At 41.4% G+C, this 25,617-nt stretch overlaps 1 protein-coding gene across 1 annotated transcript in view; it reads right to left on the bottom strand.

The window, feature by feature from the left end:
- Positions 1 to 25,617, bottom strand: part of DIP2A (disco interacting protein 2 homolog A) — a 110,273-nt gene that overhangs the window by 62,821 nt on the left and 21,835 nt on the right. Inside the window, exons 2-4 of the mRNA XM_037158140.2 lie at positions 16,399 to 16,470; positions 10,422 to 10,541; positions 661 to 780 (exon numbers count right to left, since the gene is read on the bottom strand). Of these exons, the coding sequence (XP_037014035.2) occupies positions 661 to 780; positions 10,422 to 10,541; positions 16,399 to 16,470 (312 nt within the window). The remainder of the gene's footprint in view (positions 1 to 660; positions 781 to 10,421; positions 10,542 to 16,398; positions 16,471 to 25,617) is intronic.

A 25,617-nucleotide genomic window follows, 5' to 3' on the forward strand; every position in this document is an offset into this window, starting at 1 on the left:
TAAACTTTCTTCTTTTTTAGCAAGGAAGCATTACTAGAACACTAAATTACCTCGTGACTCTGGTTTTGGGCTTTCAGTCACCAGTTTCATGACTTACATCACAAGACAGGCAACAGAAGTGCATGGACATAAAGCCATTAAACCAACACGTGGGATAATTTAACAGGAAGCTTACGACACACCACTGACAAAGACAAACTCCATTTAAAGGTTTCATTTCCAATTACAATAACAACAACAAAGTAAAAATTAAAAACCCTCCAGATAGCCTTCCTCTCTCCCATTTAAGGCCTGGTAACATAACACAGTAAATAAGTGAATAATTTAACAATTCTTAATCCAGGGAACCCTTGCATACCACCAAACTCTCATTTCAGGTTCTTTTCTTCTTTAAAACACATAAATAGGATTTTAGTAAAAAAACAAACTAACTAAAATCTACACAAGAAGTCTGTAAAAAGCAATCATCTGTTTGGGTAAGAAGCATACCATGGACACCACAAATTTCTAGGCAAGCGCTACCACACACACGTTTTCCATCTCCATTTTCCAGCTCTTTACTGCAAGTCCGAAGGGTGTTCCAACTCAGTGGGAAAGGAAGTTGCGACACTGAGCTGCTGAAACACCTCAGGGACACGCCTGGAGCGGTTCCTGCCGTACCTGGGGGGGTGCAGGTCTCCAGAGACGAATGCGCAAGGACAGACCGTCTTTTCGAAGGCAGAGGCACCTTCCTCTCTTTGTATTTGGCCAAAGCTGCTTGCACGGCTTCAGTGTGAACATCTGCATAGAAACAGGAGTATAAAGCTTTTAAGACATTGTTTATGAAGCACCAAAACTAAGGTTCATGGCTTTCGTTGAGTGTAAAAGTAACACAAGCTCACCCTGTGCCTACTTGCGTGTCCCACATTTTGGTCCTAAGATTTCTTTAAATGTTCTTTTGTTTGTATATTTGACTTTGAAACCATGAATATTTTCAAAATTGTGAACTATTATAAAATAATAAATGAAATAATAAGTAATAATAAAATAAGTGAAAATTAAAAATTTTAAATTTAAAATAAGTGAAATAATAATAAAGTAAGTAAAATTTAAATTTTAAAAAATCTCCCTAATTGAAAGTAAGATAAAACAAATAAAGTTAAATGTGTCTGCAACTGTCGTCATTAACTACTCCAAATGACTTGAACCTGCTCCTCTCACAACTTAAAGACAAAAAAATGCATAAGACCACTTGTGTACATTTGAAGTTTTTCTCCAACAAGATGTTTTTAAAACATTTAAAAATCTTACAGGGAGCCCTGGCTGGTGTAGCTCAGTGGATTGAGTGCGAGCCTGCGAACCAAAAGATCGCGGTTCAGTTCCCTGTCAGGGCACATGCCTGGGTTGCAGGCCAGTTCCCAGCAGGGGAAGCACAAGAAGCAACTATACATTGACATTTCTCTCCCTCTCTCCTTCCCTTCCCCTCTAAAGATAAATTTAAAAAAAACCAAACAAACAAAAAAACACACAGGGAAATGGCAGGTAAAGTGCTAATCAAGAATAATGAAAAGCCCTGGCTGGTGTAACTCAGTGGATTGAGCACAGGCCTGTGAAGCAAAGGGTTAATGGTTTGATTCCCAGTCAGGGCACATGCCTGGGTGGCACATGCCTGGGTTGCACATGCCTGGGTTGCAGGCCAGGTCCCCAGTAGGGGGCACATGAGAGGCAACTACACATTGATGTTTCTTTCCCACTCTTTCTCCTTCCCTTCCACTCTCTCTAAAAAATAAATAGAAGAAAATATTTTTAAAAAATAACAATGAAAAATTCACTGAATTAAAATGTACTGATATAAAATATACAAACATCGAAGGCAACAAGACAATTCTAAAAGCTCCCAGAGAGAAAGCCATCTTGAAGGATGAAGAAATGGAGGGACATGACTCAATAGTAACCACCCAGCTGCAAGAAGAAAACATAGTGTCAAAGAAAAAGTTTTGAATTTATATCCCACCAAATTATTATTAAACACAAGGGTCTAATAAAAATATACCCAGACATAGAAGTGAAATACTCTTGGAAGAAGCTGCTTAAAAGAAAGACTAACCAGGAGCCTCTTGGACAGATACAGCAGTGATGGTAAGTACACACTTCAATCCTTTTCCCACCTTAGCTGTCATCCTGCTCTCTATGTATGAGTCTGTCTCTATCTTGCTTGTTAGTTCAGTTTGTTCGTGAGATTCCACATATGACTGAAATAATATAGTATTTGTGCTTCTCTGACTGGCTTATTTCACTTAGCATAACGTTCTCCAGGTCCATCCATACTGTCACAAGGGTAAGATTTTCTTCTTTTTCACAGCCAAGTAGTATTCCATTCTGTGAATGTCCCATAGTTGTTTCATCCACTCATCTACTGGTGGACACTAGAGCTGCTTCCATAACTTGGTGATTGTAAATAACACTGCAATTAACATAGGGGTGCTTATATTCTTTTGAACTAGTGGTCTGGGTTCCTTCAAATATACTCCCAGGAGCAGGATCACTGGGGCAAAAGACAGACCTAATTTTTAATTGTTTGAGGTATCTCTATACTGCTTTCCACAGTGGATGCACCAATCTGCATTCCCACCAGCAATGCAAAGGGGTCCTTTTTTTTTTTTTTTTTCACATCCTTACCAGCACTTGTTATATATTGATTTATTGATTATAGCCATTCTAACAGGTGAGATAGGATGTCTCATTGTGGTTTTAATTCACATTTTTTTGATGATTAGCAATACTAAACATCTTTTTAAATGTCTATTGGCCATCTGTATGTCCTCTTTGAAGAAGTGTTTATTCAGGTCCTTTGCCCATTTTCTTAATTGGGTTGTTTTTTTGGTGTTGAGTTTTGTAAAAACTTCTTTAAGTTTTTGTATAAAGAACTTTTTGTATAAAGAAGCTTTTGTATAAAACTTTAATAAATTTTGGATATTAACCCATTATCAGATGTACTGGCAAGTATATTCTTCCATTCTATGGGTTTTTTATTTTGTTTTTTATTTCCTTCACTGTACAAAACCTTTTTAGTTTGATGTAGTCCCATTTGTTTCTTTTTATCCCCCCCCCTGCCTAGGGAAATATATCCAATAAGATATTGCTACCAGGAAAGTCCAAGATTTTGCTGCCTATGTTTTCCTCTATCATTTTTATGGTTCCGGGCCTAACATTTAAGGCTTTAATACATTTTGAATTTATTCTTGTGTGTGGTGCAAAAAGGTAGTCTAGTTTCATTGTTATGCACATCTGTCCAGTTTCCCCAGCACCATTAACTGAATGAACTATCTTTGGCCTATTGCATGTGCTTGCTTCCTCTGTGTAATATTAACTGACTATAAAGGTATGACTTTATTTCTGGGCTCTCCATTCTGCCCCACTGACGTCTATGTCTATTCTTATGCTACTACCAGACTGTTTTGATTACAGTAGACTTGTAGTGTAGGTTGATATTAGGTAGCATGATTCCTCCAACCTCCAAGGTTCTCCTTTTCTCAGGACCGCTGTTGCTATGTGAGGCCTTTTGTGGTTCCATATACATTTCTGAAATATTCTGCTTCTGTGAAATACATCATTAGAATCTTGATAGGAATTACACTGAATCTATAAATTGCTTTGCCTGTTATGAAAACTTCAATGATGTTAATTCTTTCTATCCATGAACACTGTATGTGCTTCCACTTTTTTGTATCTTCTTCAATTTCTTTCCTCAGTGCCTTATAATTTTCCAAGCACGGGTCTTTTACATTCTTGGTAGAGTTATTCAAAGGTATTTTATTCTTTTTGAAGCAATTGTGAATGGGAGTGGTGTCTTAATTTCTCTTTCTGTCAGTTCATTGCTGGCGTATAAAAATGCAACTGATTTCTGGATATTAATTTTGTATCCTGCTACTTTGCTGAATTCATTTATCAGTTCTAGTATTTTCTTAGTGGAATCTTTGGGGTTCTCTATGTACAGTATCATGTTATCTGCAAAAAGAGAGTTTTACTTCTTCCTTTCCAATTTGGATGCCTTTTATTTCTTCTTGTCTGATTGCTGTGGCTAGGACTTCCAGTACTGTTAAATATGAGAGGTGAAAGCAGACATCCATGTCCTGATCCCGCTCTTAAGGGGAATGCTTGTAGTTTTTACCCATTGAGTATGATGCTGGCAATGGGACTGTCATATATGGCCTTTATTATGTTTAGGTGTGTTCCCTCTATTCCTAGTTTTCTGAATTTTTATCATAATGGATGTTAGATTTTTATTAAATGCTTTTTATGCATCTACTGATATGATCGTGTGATTTTTATTCTTCATTTTATGTGGTAAATCACATTTATTGATTTGCAAATATTGTACCAACCTTGCATTCTAGGAATAAATCCCACTTGATCATGGTATATCATCTTTTTGATGCACTACTGTATTCAGTTTGCTAATATTTTGTTGAGGATTCATCAGGGGTATTGGCCTATAATTTTTTTTGAAGTGTCTTTATCGGGTTTTAGAATAAGGATAATGCTGGCTTCATAAAATGAGCTTGAAAGTCTTCCCTACCCTTGAACTTTTTGAAATAGTTGAAGAGAAGTGTTAATTCTTCCAGTAATGTTTGGTACAATTCCCCTATGAATCCATCTGGTGTAGGGCTTTTGTTTCTTGGGAGTTTTTTGATTGCTGCTTCAATTTCACTAGGTATAATCTGTCAGAGAATCAGATTCTCTGATTCTTCCTAATTTAGTTTTGGAAAATTGTATGTTTCTAGGAATTTATCCATTTCATCCATGTTGTCCAGTTTGCTGGCATTTAGTTGTTCACAACATTTTCTTATAATCCTTTGTATTTCTTTGGTGTTAGTTGTTATTTCTCCTCTTTCATTTCTGATTTCATTTATTTGGGTCCTCTCTCTTTTTTTCTTGATGAGTCTAGTTAAAGGTTTATCAATCTTGTTTATCTTTTCAAAGAACCAGGTCTTGGATTCATTGATCTTTTGGATCATTTTTTAAGACTATTTCATTTATTTCTGCTCTGATCTTTTTTATTTCCTTCCTTCTACTCACTTTGAGCTTTGTTTGTTGTTCTTTTCAAGTTCCTTTAAGTATAAAGTTAGATTGTTTATTTGAACTTCTTGTTTTTCTGGGATAGGCCTGTAATGCTATGAATTTCCTTCTTAGGATTGCTTTCCCTGTGTCTCACACATTTTGGATTGCTGTGTTCTCATTTTCATTCCTTTAAAGGTAGCTTTTGATTTCATCCTTGATCTCATTGTTGACCCATTCACTGCTTAATAACACGTTATTTAGCTTCCATGTCTTTGTATGTTTTTCAGTGCTGCCTCCAAGAAACCCACTTGTGGTTGAAAGATATACACAGAATAAAAGTAAAGGATTAGAAAAAGACATTTCATGCAAATGGAAAGGAAAAAATCTGGGGTGGCAACAGTTGTATCCAACAAAATAGACTTTAAAACCAAAGCTACAGTAAGAGACAAGGAACAACACTAGACAATGATAAAGGGAACAATCCAATGAGAGGACATAACCCTGGTAAACATTTACACACACAACACAGGAGCACCTAACTATGTGAAGCAAATCTTGATGCACATAAAGAGAGAGATCAAAAGAAATACAGTCATAGTTGGGGACTTTAACACCCCATTGACTTCGATGGATAGATCTTCTGAGCAGAAAATCAACAAGGAGACAGCGGCCTTGAATGACACAATAGGTCGAGTGGATTTAATTGATGTCTTCAGAGCATTTCACCCAAAGCAGCAGAATATGCATACTTTTCAAGTGCATGAGGAATGTTTTCTAGAATAGACAATATGTTAGGACACAAAACAAGTCTCAATAAATTTAAGAAGACCGAAACCATATCAAGCATCTTCTCGGACTACAATGCTATAAAACTAGAAATCAGTTACAAGAACATTGAAAACAAACAAAGACATGGAAGCTAAATAACATGTTATTAAATAATGAATGGGTCAATAATGAGATCAAGGAAGAACTCAAAAGATACCCTGAAACACTTTAAAATCTTGTTCAGTGTCTGAGAAACAAAGACAGATTAACCAAGAGCTCAAAGAAGTTCAACAAAGCACAAAAACATAAGGAAAACTACACTGAGACACATCACAATCAAATCACTCAAAACCAGTGACAAAGGATCTTAACAGTGGAAGAAACAGTGGAAGATCTAATCAGAGGAAGAAACACACATTACATACATGGGAACGACCAAAAGGAACAAACCTGGAAGACTAACACTACTGACTTCAACAATTATTATTCAGCTACAATCACTGAGAGCAGGGTTTTCCCTAAACATGGGTGAATACATCCACAGAACATGAACACAGCCACCGGTGCACCTATGACTGCCTTTAGACAAAGAAATGGACAGTGTATGCTCCCAAAACCAGATATCCACAAGCAAAAAATAAGCTTTGGTCCATATGTTGAACTCATATGAAAATTAACTAAAATATGGATCATACACCTAAAGGTAAAACCTTAAAACTATAAATATTCTACACCTAAAGGTAAAACCTTAAAACTATAAATATTCTACACCTAAAGGTAAAACCTTAAAACTATAAATATTCTAGAAGAAGACACAGGTGAAATCTTTATGACCCTGAGTTAGACAAAGATTTCTAAGATACAAGAAGAAAGGCACTATTGACTTAAAAGAACTGATAAGCTGGACTTCATTAAAATTAAAAATCTGTGCTCTTCAAAAGACACTTTAAGAGAATTCAAAGACAAGACAAAGCCTAGGAGAAAATATTAGCAAATCACATTTATGATAAAGGTCTTACATTCAGAAAAAAAAGAATTAGAACTAAAATAAAGTTCACAAGGGCAGAAAACCATTTATTAATATCAGTTACATGGAAGTGGATGGTGAAGAGGATGTGGACAACAGTGCACTTGTATATTCAGGGTGGGGCAAAAGTAGATTTACAGTTGTGAGTACACATAAGTTTATTCTTGTGTTATTATTTATTAATTACTCTCGTATGTATTAGCTTCCATATGAACACCCACTACTGCCCCACCCTGCATGCACTACTACTTCTTTATCCACTCATTTATCGATGGGTACCTGGACTGCCTCCATATCTTGGATATTATAAATAATGCCGCCACAAACACAAGGGTGCATATATTCTGCTGAAATAGTATTTTGAGTTTCTTCAGATATATACCCAGAAGTGGAATCATTGGGTTAAAAGGCAAAGTGCATTTTCAATTTTTTAGTAACTTCCACACTGTTTTCTGCAGTGGCTGCACCAGTCTGCATTCTGTCCAACAATGCACACAGGTTCCCCTTTTCCACATCCTCACCAGCACTTGTTTGTAGATTTACTGATGATTGCCATTTTGACCGATGCCAATGGATATCTCGTTGCGGTTTTAATTTGCACTTCTCTGACGATCAGTGCTGTTGAGCATCTTTTCATATATCTCTTCACCATCTGTATGCTCTCTTCAAAGAAGGTTCTATATAGGTCCCCTGCCCATTTTTTTTGCATCCTCACATAAGGAGAGGAGATGCTTATTGATTTTAGAGAAAGGGAAAAGGAGGGAGAAAAAGAGGGAGAGAAACACCGAAGTGAAAAAGAAACACTGATCAGTTGCCTCTTACACATGCCCTGACTGGGACCAAACCCACAACCCAGGCACGTGCCCTGACCAGGAATAGAACCCGCGACCTTTCCATTTACAGGATGACACTCCAACCGGTTGAGCCACACTGGCCAAGGCCCTCTGCCCATTTTTTACTTTCTATTTTTTTCAGATTTTATTTATTTACTTTTAGAGAGAGTGGAAGGAAGGGAGGAAGACGGAAACATCAGTGTGTGGTTGCTTCCCTCATACCCCCAACCAGGGACCTGGCCTGCCACCCAGGCATGTGCCCCAACTGGGAATCAAACCAGTGAACTTTCAGTTTCCAAGCTGGAGCTCAATCCAATGAGCCACACCAACCAGGACTCTGTCCATTCTTAAATTGGATGGGGTTTTTTTAGTACTGAGTTGCATGAGTTCTTTATAAATTTTGAATATTAATCCTCTTATCTTCCTTTCAGCAGGTTGTGATTTCCTTTGTGGCACAAAAACTTTTTCGTTTCACGTAGTCACATTTATTTGTTCTTTTCTTCCCTTTGCCCCAGGAGACAGATCAGAAAAAAACGTTGCTATAAGAAATGTCCAAGATTTTACTATGTTTCCTTCTAAAAGTTTTATGGTTTCAAGTCTTACATTTAAAGTCTTTGATCTATTTTGAGTTTATTCTTGTATATGGTATAAAAAAGTAGTCTAGTTTCATTTTTGGTATGTATCTGTCCAATTTTCCCAATACCACTTATTGAATAGATTGTCTTTACCACATTGTACGTTTTTGTCTCCTTTGTCAAATATTAACTGACCATATAGGTGTGGGTTTATTTCTGGGCTATTCTGTTCTATTGGTCCATATGCCTGTTTTTATGCCAGTACCATGCTGTTTTGCTTATTATGGCCTTTTAGGATATTTTTATATCAGGTAGCACGACACCTCCAACTTTGTTCTTTTTTCTTAAGGTTGCTGTGGCTATTTGAAGCCTTTTGTGGTTACAATGAAATTTTTGGATTATTTGTTCCATTTCTGTGAAATATGCCATTAGTATTTTGATAGGAATCGTGTTGCATTGCTTTAGGTAGGATGGACATTTTAATGATGTTAATTCTTCCTACTCATGAGCACAGTATATGCTCCCATTTATCTGTACCTTCTTCAATTACTTTCCTCAGTATCTTATAATTTTACCTCCCTGGTTAAATTTTTTCCTGGGTATTTTATCTTTTTGATGCAACTCTAAATGGGATTTTTTTCCCCTTTCTGATAGTTCATTACTGGTGTATAAAATTGTAACTGAGCCCTGGCGAAGTAGCTCACTTGGTTAAGAGTTCCAATGTACCAAGGTTGTGAGTTCAATTACCAGTCAGGGCACATGCAAGAATCGATCAATAAATGCATAATCAAGTGAAATAATGAATTGACATTTCTCTCTCTTGCTCCAAAATAAAAAATTTAAAAATAAAAATGCAAACAATTTCTGAATATTTATTTTGTACACTGCTATTGTAATTAATTCAGTTATCAGTTCTAGTTGTTTTTATCTACTTTTTAATTTTTTTCAAGATTTTATTTTTTTATTTTCAGAGAGGGGAAAGGGAGGGACAAAGAGAGGGAGAGAAACATCAACTGGTCGTCCCCTGCACGACCCCAGCGGTTTGGGTGGGCCTATTATTAGTCGGTTGGGGTGAAGTCTCGGAACCTCCAGCCTGGGGCAAACAGTGTGAGCCAGGAGGACAGCGTCTCAAACATGAACCTGCCTGCAGGCTCTACGGGGAGCGGGCTCAGGAAGAAGGCAATGGCCTCTTCCCGCTGTTCTGCCTGGGAGAAAGCCGTCCCCCAGCTCTCTCTCTGACGCCAGACACCTCGGTTCCTCCCTGTGCGCCTCCGATGCCTTTCAAGCTGCCGCCCCACTGCTGCGACTCAGAAGGGGCAAGTCTGAGAAGGTGAGTCTGCGTGTAGATTCTTTGAGGGGAACTGCTTGGGGCTCCAGAAGTTTCTTCCACCAACTCAATCCCCACTGGTTTTTGCAGTGAGAAGTTATGGGGACTTATTTTCCCACCTCTGGAACTCTGGGCTGGGGGGCCTACTGTGGGGCTGGGACTCCTCACCCCTAAGACAACCCTCCTGAATTTTTATCCACCACACATGGATGTGGGACCAGACTACTCCAAGTCTGCACCCCTCCTATCAGTCTTGATGGATGTGGTTTAATTCTGCAGTTGTCAGACTTCCATTTAACTTGATTTCTCAACAAAATGTTTAAAGAATTTTTTTCAAATGGGTAAGTTTTAGACACACCTCCTAAGAAGCAAGAACTTACACTACTGTGTACCCTAAAACATACTGTGGTTATGTGAAGGTTAAATTATGCTAAGCAAAATAAGTCAGTCAGCCAGAGAAAGACAAATACCATATGATCTCATTTATCTGTGGATTCTAATGAACAATATAAAACCCCAGGTACGAATACATGGAACAGACTGGCAGATCTGAGGGGAGCCGGTCGGGGGAACTGGGAGAGATCAGCCAAAGGACATATATCCAGACATGCATGGACACAGACAACAATGTGGGGAAGGCCAGAGAGGGGGCTGGGTGATGGGGGCGGGGGGGGAGGAAATGGGGAACGTCGCTAATAGTTCCAACAATAAAAAAATTAATGAAAAATACAATGATATGGTAAATAATCACTCAAGTAAAAATAATTTCCTTAGCAGATATTTTTAGCGAGGAAAAAATAACCCAAAGACTTAGAGTCCGGGAGTGGAGGCCTGCTGCCCCTGGTCCCTACCTGACCGGAAGCGCTCGTCCCGTGAGTTGGTGGGCCGCGCCTTCTGCTGCTTAGGCACCGCAGCCGTGGTTTGTGAGGGCCCGGGGGTCCTAGGCTCTGTTTGGAGGGATGGGTCCACTCCTGAAACACAATTTTATAGGTATGTCTTGTGTCAACCACTTACTTTTCCAACTGTGGAAAAACCCATTTTAAACAGCACGTTCTGTATTAAAATCAATGACCTGAGCACACGCGCCCTGTGCTGGTGCTCTCACCCGAACACCTGAGTCTGGAGGTCGAGGGGGGGCTGTCGATGTCACTTCCAGCTCCCTCCCTACAGCACCCCTGGCCCAACCCTGCGCCTGCCATCTACTGTTCGCAAGAAGGGCGAGCCTCACGGCCCATCCTGAGCCCTGTACGGGCCACACACACAGTCGCTCACGCAGACTCTCCAGAGCAGGTCTTCTGAAAGCATTTCTGCACCACAAACATCTCCTGTCTGAAAGGACCCGAGTCACTTTTTCTGGCACTGCCCATGGCATCGGCATACTCAATGAGAAGCAGCCCTCTAAGCAATCACAAGGGTGTCACCAGTCACTCTTAGACACAAGCAGAAAAGAAGTGGACTGGTAGAGACAGAGCAAAGCACCAGTGATGAGGACTTCAGCAGACTTCCATGCTCAGACTCAGGCCCGGCTGCCTTGACCTGCGACAACTGCTCACTGTCTCCACACCCAACACACTGATGCCTGTCCACACTCGTGGCCAAGCCCCTAGCGCTCACGTTCTCCACCCTGACCACACAGGCCCTCAGGATACAGTGTGGTAAGAAATGGGGCCATGAAATGAAGCCTCGTGTTGTCTGAGTCCCCATTTGCTGACATTTGGGAACAGCATAAGCAAAGCCTTCAGTTGTGCGTCATCAAAATAACTGGCTTAATTTAGACTTTGGTTCAAAACGTCTCATAAAAATTGCCAGCAGGACTCCAGCCCCACTGGCCCCTCCAGCCTTCATCATTACTAGAAACAAGGCGGTCTATCCCTGCCTTGGACCCTGGTAGGCAGTGACTGCCCAATGGATGCGGCATGGCAGAAGTGATGCTATATGACTCCCGAGGCCAGCCACAAAAGGCGACACAGCTCCCACGTATGTCAGCATGTCCTCTCAGTGACAGCACACTGAAAGGGCACGTGAGAGGACAGAGGGGGACAGAAGCCGTGCAGAAGCCCCGTGCTTGGCTGTCTGAGTCTCCCAGCACCAAGCCCGCAGCTGTGGCTGAGAAACCCCCAGGACATGGCAGCAGAACTACAGGTCTGTGAGCAGCAGGAGGCTGGCACTGCTGTTTCTAGTCCTGCATTTTAGAGGGGTCAGTTATGAGCGCTAGAGAATGAGAACCCCTCGGAAAACCAATGTTCAGCTCTTCGGAACTTGACCATCCATGCGCGCGTGCACACACACACACACACACACGCACGCACGCATCCACAGCCATAATGATCAGTACTGCCACTGGCTTTGTGTGCTGTGACCAAGTGAAACTGCCTTACATTCACAGTGGAGTTGAGAATGCACGGAATGTTATGTGCCATGGACTACAGATAGGTGTGCTGCACACTGATGCACATACCCACGGACATCCCTATGCTTACACTCCAAAACATGGGCACGCTGATTTTTTGAGATAGATGCATTTATTCAACAAAGACACCAAAACCCATTGTGAAATTACTGGATAAATGAGTAGGTATATTTTTAACTTTAACACATATCAAGGGGTAACTTTCCAAAAAGATTACAGCAATTCGCACTCACAAGCAATGTATGAAAGTACATCTCCCCACATCTTTTCAGCACTGGATGTTATAAAGTTTTAGAATTTTGCCAAGCTGACAGGAGAAAAATGGTTCACTTTAATCTGAGTTTCCCTAACTACTGTTGGGGTTGAACATAATGTTTATGGCCCGTCCATATTTCCTCTTCTCTGAATTTATATTCATTTTACCAAGCTAATAAGCCCCCAGAAAAAAATGCAGGAAGCCCTTGTCTGCTGGGGACACTACCCTGCACTGAGCACACCTCCCTAATCTATAGTCCGGCTGGTGCCTCCTTGACCTACAGCCCGGCAGCTCAGTCATTCTGAAACGTGTTCATTTCCAGGGAACAAATCATACCAGTTTTTTCTTTCCTTCCTAATTTCTAGGTCTCCTATCTTGTAACCTCCACTCCAGAGTTACTCAAAGGTACTCCTGAATTTCATAGTATCTCTTAATTACAAACCTTTTTAGAGCTGTGATCCTTATATAGAGCTTCTGTTCACTAACAGTGGAGAGGAAGAGGACCCCAGCTCTGTCTCCGCCCTTTGAATGCTCCTGAATCACTGCCAGACCCCGTTCTCTTCCACTCATTTTCCTCTACTCCCTACGCAAGACCCCCGTTGTGACCAACGACCAAGCGTACACAGTCAGGCTGAGCATCCTGAGGGCCAGCTCTTTCTCACTAGTATTCTTTTTCAAAAATGGATTAGCTACTCTCAGAACTTGCCTCCTTCGAGTGGGTTATTTTTTTTCCAATCCCAGTTTGGGAGTGGCATGCCGAATCAGCCACTGGTATTCAGACTAAACTATATTATGTTCACACTTTAATTTTGAAACTGTTATCCCCCTCCCGCTCCCCTCTGGTTACTATCAGTTTGTTCTTTATTTCCATGTTTCTGGTACTATTTTGCTCATTTGTTTGTTATGTTGATTAGTTTACACTTACAGGTGAGATCATATGGTATTTATCTTTCACTGCCTGCCTTACTTCACTTAGCATAACATTCTCCAGTTCCATTCATGCTGTTGTGAAGGGTAGGAGCTCCTTCTTTCTTTCTGCTGCATAGAATTCTATTGTGTAAATGTAGCACAGTTTTTTAATCCACTCATTTAATGATGGGCAGTTAGGCTGTTTCTAAGCACCTGGCTATTGTAAATTGTGCTGCTATGAACACTGGGTGAATAGGTCCTTTTGAATTGGTGTTTCAGGGTTCTTAGGGTACAATCCCATCAACCCAGCAGCAGAATCACTGGATCAAAAGGCAGTTACATTTTTTTGTTTTTTGAGAAAATTCCATACTGTTTCCCACAGTGGCTGCACCAGTCTGCATTCCCAACAGTGGACTAGGGTTCCCTTTTCTCCACAACCTTGCCAGCACTTGTTATTTGTTGATTTGGTTATGATGGCCATTCTGACAGGTGTGAGGTGGTATCTCACTGTGGTTTTAATGTGCATCTCTCTGATGGCTAGTGATGCTGAGCATCCTTTCGTAAGTCTTTGGGCGCTCTCCTCCTTGGAAAAGTATCTGTTCAGGTCCTGTGTCCATTTTTAATTGGACTGTTTGCTTTCTTGGTGTGGAGTCATGTGAGTTCTTTATATACAATGTTTTTCCATTTAGAAATTTGGTGATTCTTCTACTTTAGGGTGTTGGCTATTTCTTTCAAATAGATTTTATGACCCTAATAAGGTTCTGTGGCTTTCTTGCTAAATATATTAATAAGCAACTGACAGTTTACCGCCCCTATAAATATTTTTTCATTAACAGAAATTCTGCCAGAGAAAAGCTATAGATTCTTGCATATTTGTCTTATATCAAACCCAAACTCTACTGGTTAGTAAGCAGTCACCTGGGTTTTCGAGGTATAAAACAACGCCACCTGTAACTACAGATGGCCGTCCTGCATCGTTTCCCATCACATCACACTGACAGTGGCCACCGGACGAAGTGGCCTAAGAGCAGGCACAGCCAGCACTCCTGTCCCACCCTGCACAGGACAGAAATGCTGCAGCGTATGATCGCACAATGTGCCGCTGGCTGTCGATGTTTGCAAACGGGCTGTCAGATGTTTCATCATTTCCATAAATTCCAGTTTTACTCAGAGGCTGATGTTGCTTTATTTTGGAGGAATGAATGTCAGTGTATAAAGAGACTCTTCACTATTGTTTCTGTTGTCGACTGTAAAATATCTCACATTGATCTAAGCAGCATAAAGCATGTTTTCAGTTTAGGAACTATTAGTAACAACGATACAGGTTAAGAAATAAACACTCAAGTGCCGCAGAAGCCCCCGAAGTCCCTCAGTCTCACTCCACGATGCAACGCTGTGCTGACTTCAGTGAAAACCACTCCCCTGGTTTTCTTTGCCACCTACATACATAAGGTTCCTAAACAGCAGTTTTGCTATTTAGTAACTTAAAATTAAAATAAAAATTTTAATTTTAATGATGTCTGATTTACTAAGCCTTTCCTTTAAAGTTACTTAAAGGAAAGTAACCCTTTCCTTTCCTTTACTAACCTTTCCTATCTCAAGATGGTGACAATTTCCTGTATGACCTTCTAAAGGTGCTACAGGATTTGCCTTTCACTTAAACTACCTCTACTCCTTTGCAATTATTTCTTTCACTACCCATATGTTTATGGGCTTCATCCTCGCTGATACATGCAGGTGTTTGGCTTTCCCCTATATGAGCTCTGTCGGCTGGGGTTCTAGTTACTGACAGCTGAAGGGTACAATACACACTCCTGCGTGTGAGCAAACACAAGTGCAAACATTCAAAGTTTCTCAAGGGCACCCATGTATCTGAAGAACTGCTAGTCGCCTCTGACCACTTCAACTTCATCAGGTAACACTGACTGTCCATACCCTACCGTCTAAATCCTCCCCACCAACCGGAGGCAGAGGAGGCTTTAATCAGCACTTCTCTGATGACTGCTGAGGTTTAGCCCCTTTTGTTTGCTTGTTTACAAGGGTTTCCTCTTATGAAATGCTTACTCAAGTCTTTAGCTCATTTTTCTTCTGGGCTTTTTCTGTTTTAATCATGTTGGAAAACTTTCTGGCTATCTGAGTTTAAATTAATTAAAATTAAATAAAAAATTTGGTCTTTCACTACTTGCCATTATTTCAAGTGCTCAAAGCTCTATGTAGCTAGTATGCAGTTCACTGAACACTACAACCTCAGAGCACTTTCATTATCCCAGAAAGTTCTACTGAATGGTGATGCATTTAGTTATTTTTGTCACAGTTCTCTCCTCCCACTCAGGAGCTTGTCCATATTCACTTCCTGGTGCCTTCTGATAAAATAAAAATTTTAATTTTAATGATGTCTGATTTACTAAGCCTTTCCTTTAAAGTTACTTAAAGGAAAGTAACCCTTTCCTTTCCTTTACTAACCTTTCCTATCTCAAGATGGTGACAATTTCCTGTATGACCTTCTAAAGGTGCTATAGGATTTGCCTTTCACATTTAGACCAATGTCACCTGTCTTGCAAGCTAGCAAGGAACTGGGCCAGCACCACAAGCCGCAGTGCTGTCTCCACCACAAGCCAAGTCTCCTCCAGACGTGCACCTGGACTTGGGCCCACGCTCTGCTCTCTCGGCCAGTGGTCCGCCCTTGTGCCAAGCCATGCTGCCTTACTGATGACAGCGTGACACTCGTTCTTCATGCCCTGATATGGCAAAATTTCCCATCTTGTTCTTTTTTTCTGAGCATATTTTGAATCCCTTGGACCTTTAAACTTATACATAAAATTTATAATTAGCTTGTTAAACTACACATACACACACAAAACCTGTTGAAATGACGAGTGTGCTGCCGCTACAGATCGGTCTCAGGTGGGAAGAACTGAATCTTTAAATATTTGTTTAAATATGTAAGTAAGAAATTTCTAAGTAAGAAAATGTTCCCTACGCTAATCATAAAAATAATCATGTTCAACAGTCAATTAAAATACAATAAATTCTACTTGAGAATGAGATCTATACCAAACCAGAGCTGTAAATGATCATCTACGCCTTTGGATTTTTTTATTTAATATTGGGGACATTATTTGCCTAGTCCTTCTTAATAGGAAACACAGGAAAAAGAGGAAACGTACCAATTACAGGCCCTAAAATCAATATTTCAGTCAAGTTCTATAAGCTAACAGAAGTGCTACAGAGCATCCGAGAGTGCCGCCCTCACCTTGAAGAAGTGGTATGTAGCGCGCAAGCAGCTTCGCCCTTTTCTTCTCGTATCCTTTTTGAGTGATGTCCCCTAAAACAACAATGGTAGAAGAGAATTATGTTTCTCCTAAAGTTACTAAAACTTTTAATTAAAGATTAATTCATAATGAAAGAACTGGGAACACAAATGTCCTTCAACTAGTGACTGGTAAACAATGATTCATACAATGAAATACTACTCAGCAGTAAAAAGGAACAAATTACCGATATATAGAACAATTTAGATAGCTCGTATACACATACTGCTAAGTGAAAGAATTCTTTACTTACATGACATTCTGGAAAAGATAAAACTGTAAGAAGACAGAGAACAGACAGTGCTTGCCAGGGATGGGCGTGAGGGGAGGGCTGACTATGAAGGGGGATTAGGGAATTGGGGGGACAATGCCGCTGTTCTGTTTTGATTATGACCTTGTTTGTCAACGACTTACAGAACTGCCCACAAGAGAGGGTGAGTTTACTGTATGTAAATAATAAGTCAACATTCCCCAGCAGATGGTCAGAAATGCAGAGGCTATGCCGCAGACTGACATTTACCTGCATTTTACCAACACCGGCACCCCCCTCCCCCCCTCCACTGCCCCCTCCCCCTGTGATTCCTGCACCGGTTCAAGCTGTGCAGGCACTTGTGTAAAGGACTCAGGAAATAAAGCCTTCCCAACCACAGGGTGGTTCCTGGTGAGGACTCAGGGGAGAAAACTGCTGTTCTGATAATGTTATAAAGAAGAACAGCCGAAAAATGAATTACCATCTAGGAACAAGAGAGGAAACACACTTTTCAATCTAAGAATACCACCACATGGTTTGCCAGACAGAACTGGGTGTTCGAAGCGGATCTGTCATGTTCGGGAGACTTTATTTAGACCAGAAATATGCATTACAATTGCCACTAGGAGCTTGTTCTTGGGGCGAACTGTGTTGAAAAGAAAGCTTTTATGTTCTGCAAGCCTCCTCTGGCCCGTCCTCGCCCCCTCACGCCCCTCCCTTCACTCCAAACAAGCAAAGCTGCCAGGCTGCTATCACCTGTTGAGTGCTTAAGTCCTCAACTTTCATTTTCAGTCCTCACCTGAGGATGTTTACTGATTTTTTTAGAGAGAGGGGGAGAGAGAAACGAGGACAAGTTGCCTCCCATAAAAGCCCCTCTGGGGACCAAACCAGCAACCCAGGCACGTGTCTGACACAGCATCGGACCCGCGACCTTTTGGTGAATGGGACGACACTCCGACCAACGGAGTCTCCCAGCCAGGTGCAAACTCTTGACTACAGGATCTGTTGTATCAAAAGACAGACACCTTTAAACATCTGCCAATCCATTAAGCCTCGGTGAAAGCTTCCGGGCAGACACGAATCCACAGCCCTACAGGAAGATGAGCCCAAGGGCAGGGAAGCGCCAGGTCCTGCCCCCTCGCAGGCAGTTCCTCTGGGATGGGCCAGCTGGGCCCCACCGACCTCGCACAGACCCTCTGCTTCGACAACAGCTCATGTGGTCAGCCCTCCCCAGACAGTCCCTCTAGTTATCTCACCTATCCTTCCCTTTATTTATCCTTCTGCTCCCACTATTCTATCCCTGCCACAGGAAACCATTCTATCGCAGTTAGTGTCTTTTAATTCAAGTATGTTCAGCAGAATATACACTGCCTTGTGTCCATGTACTTTTACCCAAATGGCATTACATTACAAATCTCACCCTACTGCCTGGAGCATTTTTCTCACGCACTCCACTTTAACACCAACCCACGCACACTTCCACTGCTGACCGCAGTGGCCCTTGGACTGCATCGTCCTGTCCTGCCCACTCGTTGATACTAACAGACCCTGATAGGATCTAGAATATAACTGTGTAACTTCACTTATGTTTCAGCTTCTGAACAAGTTTAAAGCACAAGTATTTTTTTAAAGCAGTCTACTAAAATATTGCTTCCTCTGGAATATATAAAAGTATGTATGTAATTAAGGTAATTTTACATGAACACTAAATATTGCTATACAAACGAAAACAGATAAATCACTGTTTAAAGTCAGAGCATTTGCTTTTCTAGGATATTTAAAAATTAGGTATTCACTTTCTAGAAATAGTTTATGTTCCCATTTCAAATGAATGTTTAAATGATGCATGCACCCAAAGAGCACTCGGAAAGGAAATGTGCCGCACCTCCCTGGGGGATGATCGTGATACCCCAAATCCGGCTCATTTTTTTTTTACTGAACATAACCAGTCACACATTTTCATGTATCCAACTTAGATACTCATTCAACACACCACTGAATGCACAGCTTCCACCCACACAGAGAGCAAAGCAGCATTCCAAAACAGAATCCAGACATGAGACGACAGTCAAGGCTGTAGCACGACATTTCAGTGAGCGGTGGACCGAACACAGGACAGCAGTAAGATCACCATGGAGCTCGAAGAGTCCCATCGCCAAGTGACATCACAATATCACAGGGCAACGCTTCCATGTTTGTGATGATGCTGGTGTAAATAAATCGGCACTGCCGGTCTTACAAAAGTACAGCACATACAATTATGTACAGTAGATAATACTTGACGGTCAGTAACGATGTCACTGGTTTATGTGTTTACTATACTATACACTTTATCACTAAGAGGGCACTTTCTCTACTGACAAAGAACAAATCTGCTGTGAACAGCAGCTGTGTCGCAGCGACAGCAGCCTCATACGTCTTGTGTCTACCACCTCGCAACCGCACCAGGTTCTCTTGTGTTTAACCGCATGCTTTGTGTGAGTTCACCGGGCTGTCCGGGCTGTCCAGGCGTGCGCAGTGACGGAGCAGCACAGACTCAGTGTGGCGGGGCAAGGGCCCTCTGTAATGACTGCACAAGGACAAGAAGTGCCCAACGACAAGCTGCTCAGAATGGGTCCCCACCACTAAGCAGCACGTGACTGTAATGAGCTAACAGAAAAGGGACTTAAATCCGGTTTTCTGACCCCAAGTTCAGGAGAGCCAAGCTCCCCGATATACTGCATGGAACTGGGGTAACCCTGACACAAACAGGGAATCTCAGACAAAGTGGAGCTCCCCCCTTGACTGAGCACCCAGGAACCCGGGGGACTTTGGAAAAATGCATCCCAGTTTGTTAACCAAAACTGGCTTCTCTGGTGGTCGGAAAGACAGCAGCTGTTCTTACCAGCCCTCTAGGTCAGTGATTTCACTGGTGTGCCACCAGAAGGAGGTCGGGGCCCGGACCTCTTCTTCCCTAGGCTGTCAAATTTAAAAAATGACAAGAACCAAAACCACAATAGTGGTCTGGTGTGAATGAATCAAAATTATACCTAATTTCTGCCAGATTGGCAAAAATTTATTTTTGTGTGTGCCCCAGGATTTCAGAAATTAGTTTACGTGGCCACGAGATGAAAAGGGCTCAAAATCACTGCTCCAGGTAGGGGCACTGTGTGCGGTGACTGCCACAAATCGAAGTCACTCAGGATCACAGATGCAGAATCCCAAACACAGCCAGCCCCCCCCCCCATGTCCGTGGACTCCACACCACAGATTCAACAGCAGCTGGCAGAAAACACTCAGAGAGAAAGTTACGTGGGTGCTCTGTGCACTGCATAGTTAGGTCCACAACAGGTGCTGCAGTACTGGACATGTACACTTTTTTACCTCGATACAGTGTAACAGGTATTTACATGGCTCTGCGCCGTATTAGGCATTGTAAGCAATCCAGAGATGATTGCAAGTATATGGCAGGATGTGCACAGGTTATATGCAAATCTAGCACCATTTTATACAACGGACTTGAGCAACTGGGGATTTCCAGCATCCTCAAGGATACCCCACAGATACCAAGGGGCAACCGTAATACTGCCAAGTGCCTAACTTAGCAGCATATTATAGTTTCTAAAACCTACTCTTGAAAGCACTGAACAACTCAAGTTCACAGAAGCAAGGACAGGGAGTGAATACTATATGTGACAGCAAACAGGGGAGACAACTTTTGTCCATAAAAGGAAGGAAAAAGGGAAGGAAGGAATAAAGATGCTGCCATAGCTGATTAATACAGAATTCTGTTGGCCCTAAAAAATACCATGGTATCTGAGGAGTGGGAATGTGGGTATCACATGGATTCATATTCTATTGAGTAAAAACAGATTGAAAAACAATATACACACCAAATAATCTAACTGGTGAAAATAAATAAAACTACATTTACATGCATGTAGGTATGTATATCTGTGTATGCAAAAAATATTCTGGAAGGATGCCCAACAAACCACTAACAGTGGTTACCCTAGAGAGTGATTTATCTGGTTTTGGGTGGGTGTGAAATAGATTTCAGTTTTTACTTCAAACAATTCTGAACTCTTTAAAATTTTTAGCACAATAATTATGTAATTCTTCGTAATTAATAAAAATGGAGGACATACAGAATGCCCAGAGATATATGAAAGGATGCTCAGAATCACTAGCCATCAGAGACATTCAAATTAAAACCACAGTGAGCTACACCTCACACCGGTCAGAATGGCCATCATAACCAAATCAGCCATCAACAAGTGCTGGAGAGGATGTAGAGAAAAGGGAACCCTGGTGCACTGCTGGTAGGAATGCAGACTAGTGTAGCCACTGTGGAAAACAGTACGGAGTTAACCTCAGAAAACCAAAAATGGATCTGCCTTTTGACCCAGCGATTCCACTGCTGGGATTATACCCTAAGAATCCTGAAACACCAACTCAACAGAACCTATTCACCCCAATGTTCACAGAAGCACAATTTACAATAGCCAAGTGCTGGAAGCAACCTAAGTGCCCATCAGTGAATGAGTGGATGAAAAACTGTGGTACATTTACACAATGGAATACTTTGCAGCAGAGAGAAAGAAGGAACTGTTACCCTTTGCAACAACATGGATAGAACTGGAGAGCATTATGCTAAGTGATATAAGCCAGGCAGTGAAAGACAAATACCATGTGATCTCACCTATAAGTGGAACCTAATCAACAAAACAAACAAGCAAGCAGAATATAATCAGAGACATTGAAATTAAGGACAAACTGACAATAACCAGAGGGGAGGTGGAAGGGGATAATGGAGGGGAGGGGGAAGGGGTGTCAAGGAACATGCACAAAGGAAACATGGACAAAGCCAAAGGGGGGTAGGATCAAGGGTGTGAGGTGGTGATGGCTGGGGTCAGGGGGAGTAATGGGAGGAAAATTGAGACAACAATGTAAAAAAAAGAAAAAACTAGAAGATGGTTTGATAATGTACTATGGTTAGATAAGATGTTATTGACTGAATGAATTCCATGCACTATTTTTGTAACTATGAGACCAAAATTATTCTAAATTAAAAGTTAAAAAATATATAGGCGAGACTAAATAAAATTGGCTTTATTCCTTTTTTAAATGTTTGATAAAATTTGTCAGTGAAACCATCTGGGCTTACAGGTTTTCCAGAAGGTTGGTAATTTTTTCTTTTGCTTTATTTTACTTTTTAAAATCAAGACTTTTACAATGGAGGTTTAAGTTCACAACAAAATTGAGGGCAAGGTACAGAGAGTTCCCATGTATCTCCTCCCCCTAAATATGCATAGTCTCGCCCATTATCAACATTCCCCACTGGAGTGGTACATTTGTTATAACTGATGAACTAAAATGATAACATCAAAATCACCCCTAGTCCATATGGCTCATTCCTGGTGCTGTATGTTCTGTGGGTTTGGACAAATATATGGCATGTATCGATCATGAGGCTATCACACAGAGAAGTTCACTGCCCTAAAAACCCTCTGTGCTCTGCTTATTCGACCATTCCCACCACCCACACCCCAGCCCCTGGCAATCACTTTTTTTTCCTGTATCCATGGTTTTCCAGAATGTCATAGAGCTGGAAAAGTGGCCTTTTCAGGTTGACTTCTACCACTTAGTAATACGTATTTTAGGTTATTCCACGTCTTTTCTTGAATTGATAACTCAATTTTTTAAATCCTCATCCAAGGATTTTTTTTTTCATTGCTTTTAGAGACAGAGAGAGAGAGAGAGAGACAGAGAAAGAGAGAGAAGAAGGGAGAGAGAAAAAAACTATGATGCGAGAGAGAAGCAATCGGCTGGTTGCCTTCCATACGCGCCTGGACCAAGGAATCCTACGTGCCTGGACCCAAATCCTACATACCCAAACTGAACGCACCAGGACCACACACACCTGGGCCTGGACAAGGGATCGCACCAGTAACCTAGGTATGTGCCCTGACTGGGAATCAAACCCACAACCTTTCAGTTACAGGACAAAACTCCAACCAATGGAGCAAAACCAGCCTAGGCTGATAACTCGGTTCTTTTTAGTCCTAAATAACATTCCATTGTCTGGATGGAACAATTTATATAACCAAGGATCTCTTGGTTGTTTCCAAGTTTTGGCCACTACGAATAAAGACCACATCTGTATGCAGGTTTTTGTGTGGACATATGTTTTCAACTCCTTTGGGTAAATACCAAGGAACATGATTGCTGGATTGTATGATAAGACTGTACTGCATGTTTAATTTCATGAGAACCACCAAACTGTTGAGGATTTTTGCATCTATGTTTACGAGAAATAGTGGTTTGTAGATTTCTTATGTCGTTGTCTAATTTTGGTACAGGGAATGCAGGCCTCAAAGTGAGTTAGGAGACATTCCTTCTGCATTTATCCTGTGAAAGAGACTAGAGAATTGGAATAATTTCTCCCCTAAACTTATGGTAGAGTTAACCAGTGAACCTATGTGGGCCTGGAGTTTTCTGTTTTAAGAGGTTAGTAATTATTGATTCAATTTATTAGACAGATAGGCCTATTCAGACTGTCTATTTCTTCCTGTGTTGGCAAAGTTTTGGCAAAGTGTGTCTTTCAAGGAATCGGCCCATCTCATCTAGTTTACTGGACTTGGGGGCACGGCCCTGACCAGTGGGGCTCAGTTGGCTGGGCGCCATCCTGCAAAGCAACTGGTCAACAGTTAGATTCCCAGTTAGGGCACATGCCTGGGTTGCGGGTCGAGTCCCCAATCAGGGTACTAGAGACAGCAGATTGATGCTTCTCTCCTCCTCTTTCTCCCTCCCTTCCCATCTCTCTAAAAGTAAATAAATATTTTAAAAAATTGGGGACATAGAGTTGTTCACAGTATTCCTTCATTACCCTTTTAATGTCCAAAAGATCTGTATGATTTCCCCTTTCATTTTTTGATACTAGTAATTTGTGGCCTTTTTTCCTCAGCCTGGCTAGAGGCTATCAATTTTACTAATCTTTTCACCGAACCGGTTTTTGGTTTCATTGATTCTATTACTTTTTGGTTTTCAATGCCATTGATTTCTGCTCTAATCTACTTACTTAGAATTTAATTTGCTCTTCCTTTCCTAGTTTTCAAAGGCGGAAACTTAAGTAACATTTTTATTGGGCTATAATTGACATATAACATTATATTAATTTCAGGTGTACTTTTTTTGCTATCTATCTTGCTTGGTATGCTCTGAGCTTCCTAGGTCTGTGGATTGGTGTGTGACATTGATAAATTCTCAGTCATTATTGTTTCAAATATTTCTTCTGTTCTTCTCTCATCCTTCCGTATTCCCATTATAGTACGTTACACAAGGGCTGCTTGTCCCACAATATTCTCTTCTGGTTTTCTTTTTCAGCCTTTGATTTCTTTGCCTTTCCATTTCCAAGGATTCTACTGATGTGTCCTACAGTTCAGAGACTCTGTGCTCTACAGAACCTGCTCCACCAAGCAAGTTCATCAAAGGCATTCTCCATTTCTGGATGGGGACTTCACAAGGTTTCTCAGTCACCCCCCCACCTTTTGGTGACACAGGATGTCTAGAGGGGGCTGGAGTTGGGTATTTCCTTTCTCCCACCACAGTCAGATGCTGATAATACCCTAGCAGGTTCACCTCTGGTTAACTAGTCTCTCCCTGAGGGCAGGCCTTCAATAGAAAAACAGAGCACTCTGGAGCACAGGTGGCAAACACAAGGCCCTCCAACTTATTTTATCCAGCCCGGCACCTTGTTTCTACCCAGTGAGCTCATTGCCCCGATAAGGAGTAGTTACATTTGTACAGTCCTAAAGTTATATTTGACCTTTGGAAGGCAACCATGAGGCTGATGTGGCCCCCAGTGAAAATGAATTTGACAACCCTGCTCTAAAGTATTTCAACATGGTTCCTTCGCTCCAGAAACCAGAAGGGATTTTTCTGCATATCTACTGTGGGAACCTGGTCAGTCTCCTAGAGGGAAATCGGACAATGCTGGCAGGGGCCTCCCTCAGGACTGGGTCTTCCTGGAGTTTCTAACACTCTGGGTTGTCCACACTGAACCTCCAGTTCAGTGATGCCCCCATCACTGGAATCAGGTTTCCCTGCGGCCCCACTGGTTCCCACAGTGATCTCTGCTCACAAGTCTCTCTGGTGGCTCCCTGCATTCACCCACCTGTGTCTCCGATCCCAGGGGATGAAATAGAAATGAAGTGACTTTTTGTCACAACAGGCACAAAATTCAACTCAAGGTGGATTATGCATCTAAATGCAAAAGATAGGCCAATAAAAGATTTTTTAAAGTAATATAGAACATCTTCACAACCATGAAGTAAGAAAAGAGCTCTTTAACAGGATATGAAGATCACTAAGCATAAAGGAAAAAAACAAAAATACTTCAGACCTCCAATACAATTCACAAAGTGATAATAAAGAACAAATAAAGAAAAGAACCTTTTCCTCTAAGTATGCTGCAGATCTTGAGGTAGGTGATTAGTTTCCTGTGGCTGCTGTAACAAATTATCACAAACTTGGTGTCTTAAAACAAGAGATATTCATTCTCACGCAGTTCTGGAGGCCAGAAACCCAAAATCAGTTTTGCCGAACCAGAACCACGGTGGCAGGGCCGCACTCCCTCCGAGGGCCCTGGGGGGTCCTCTCTGTGCCTTTTCCAGTGGCTCACAACCGCAGCATCCTGCAACCTGTGGCCCCTCCTTCCGACCCCTGCCTGCACGAGCACTGCCTCTCCTGCATCTTTGTCTGCTTCTCTCTCACAGAGACACTGTTGATGGCCTGTAAGGTCCACCCCCAAAATCCAGGTAACTCCTCGTAAGATATAGTATAACCTAATCACATCTGCAAAGACCCTTTTTCCAAATAAGGTAACATTCAAAGCCTCCCTGGATTTGGACCTGATTTCTTTGAGATTATC

The sequence above is a fragment of the Artibeus jamaicensis genome, unplaced genomic scaffold (genome assembly GCF_021234435.1).
Source record: "Artibeus jamaicensis isolate MK-2021 breed Jamaican fruit bat unplaced genomic scaffold, CSHL_Jam_final scaffold_474, whole genome shotgun sequence".
In the NCBI taxonomy this organism is placed as follows: Eukaryota; Metazoa; Chordata; class Mammalia; order Chiroptera; family Phyllostomidae; genus Artibeus; species Artibeus jamaicensis.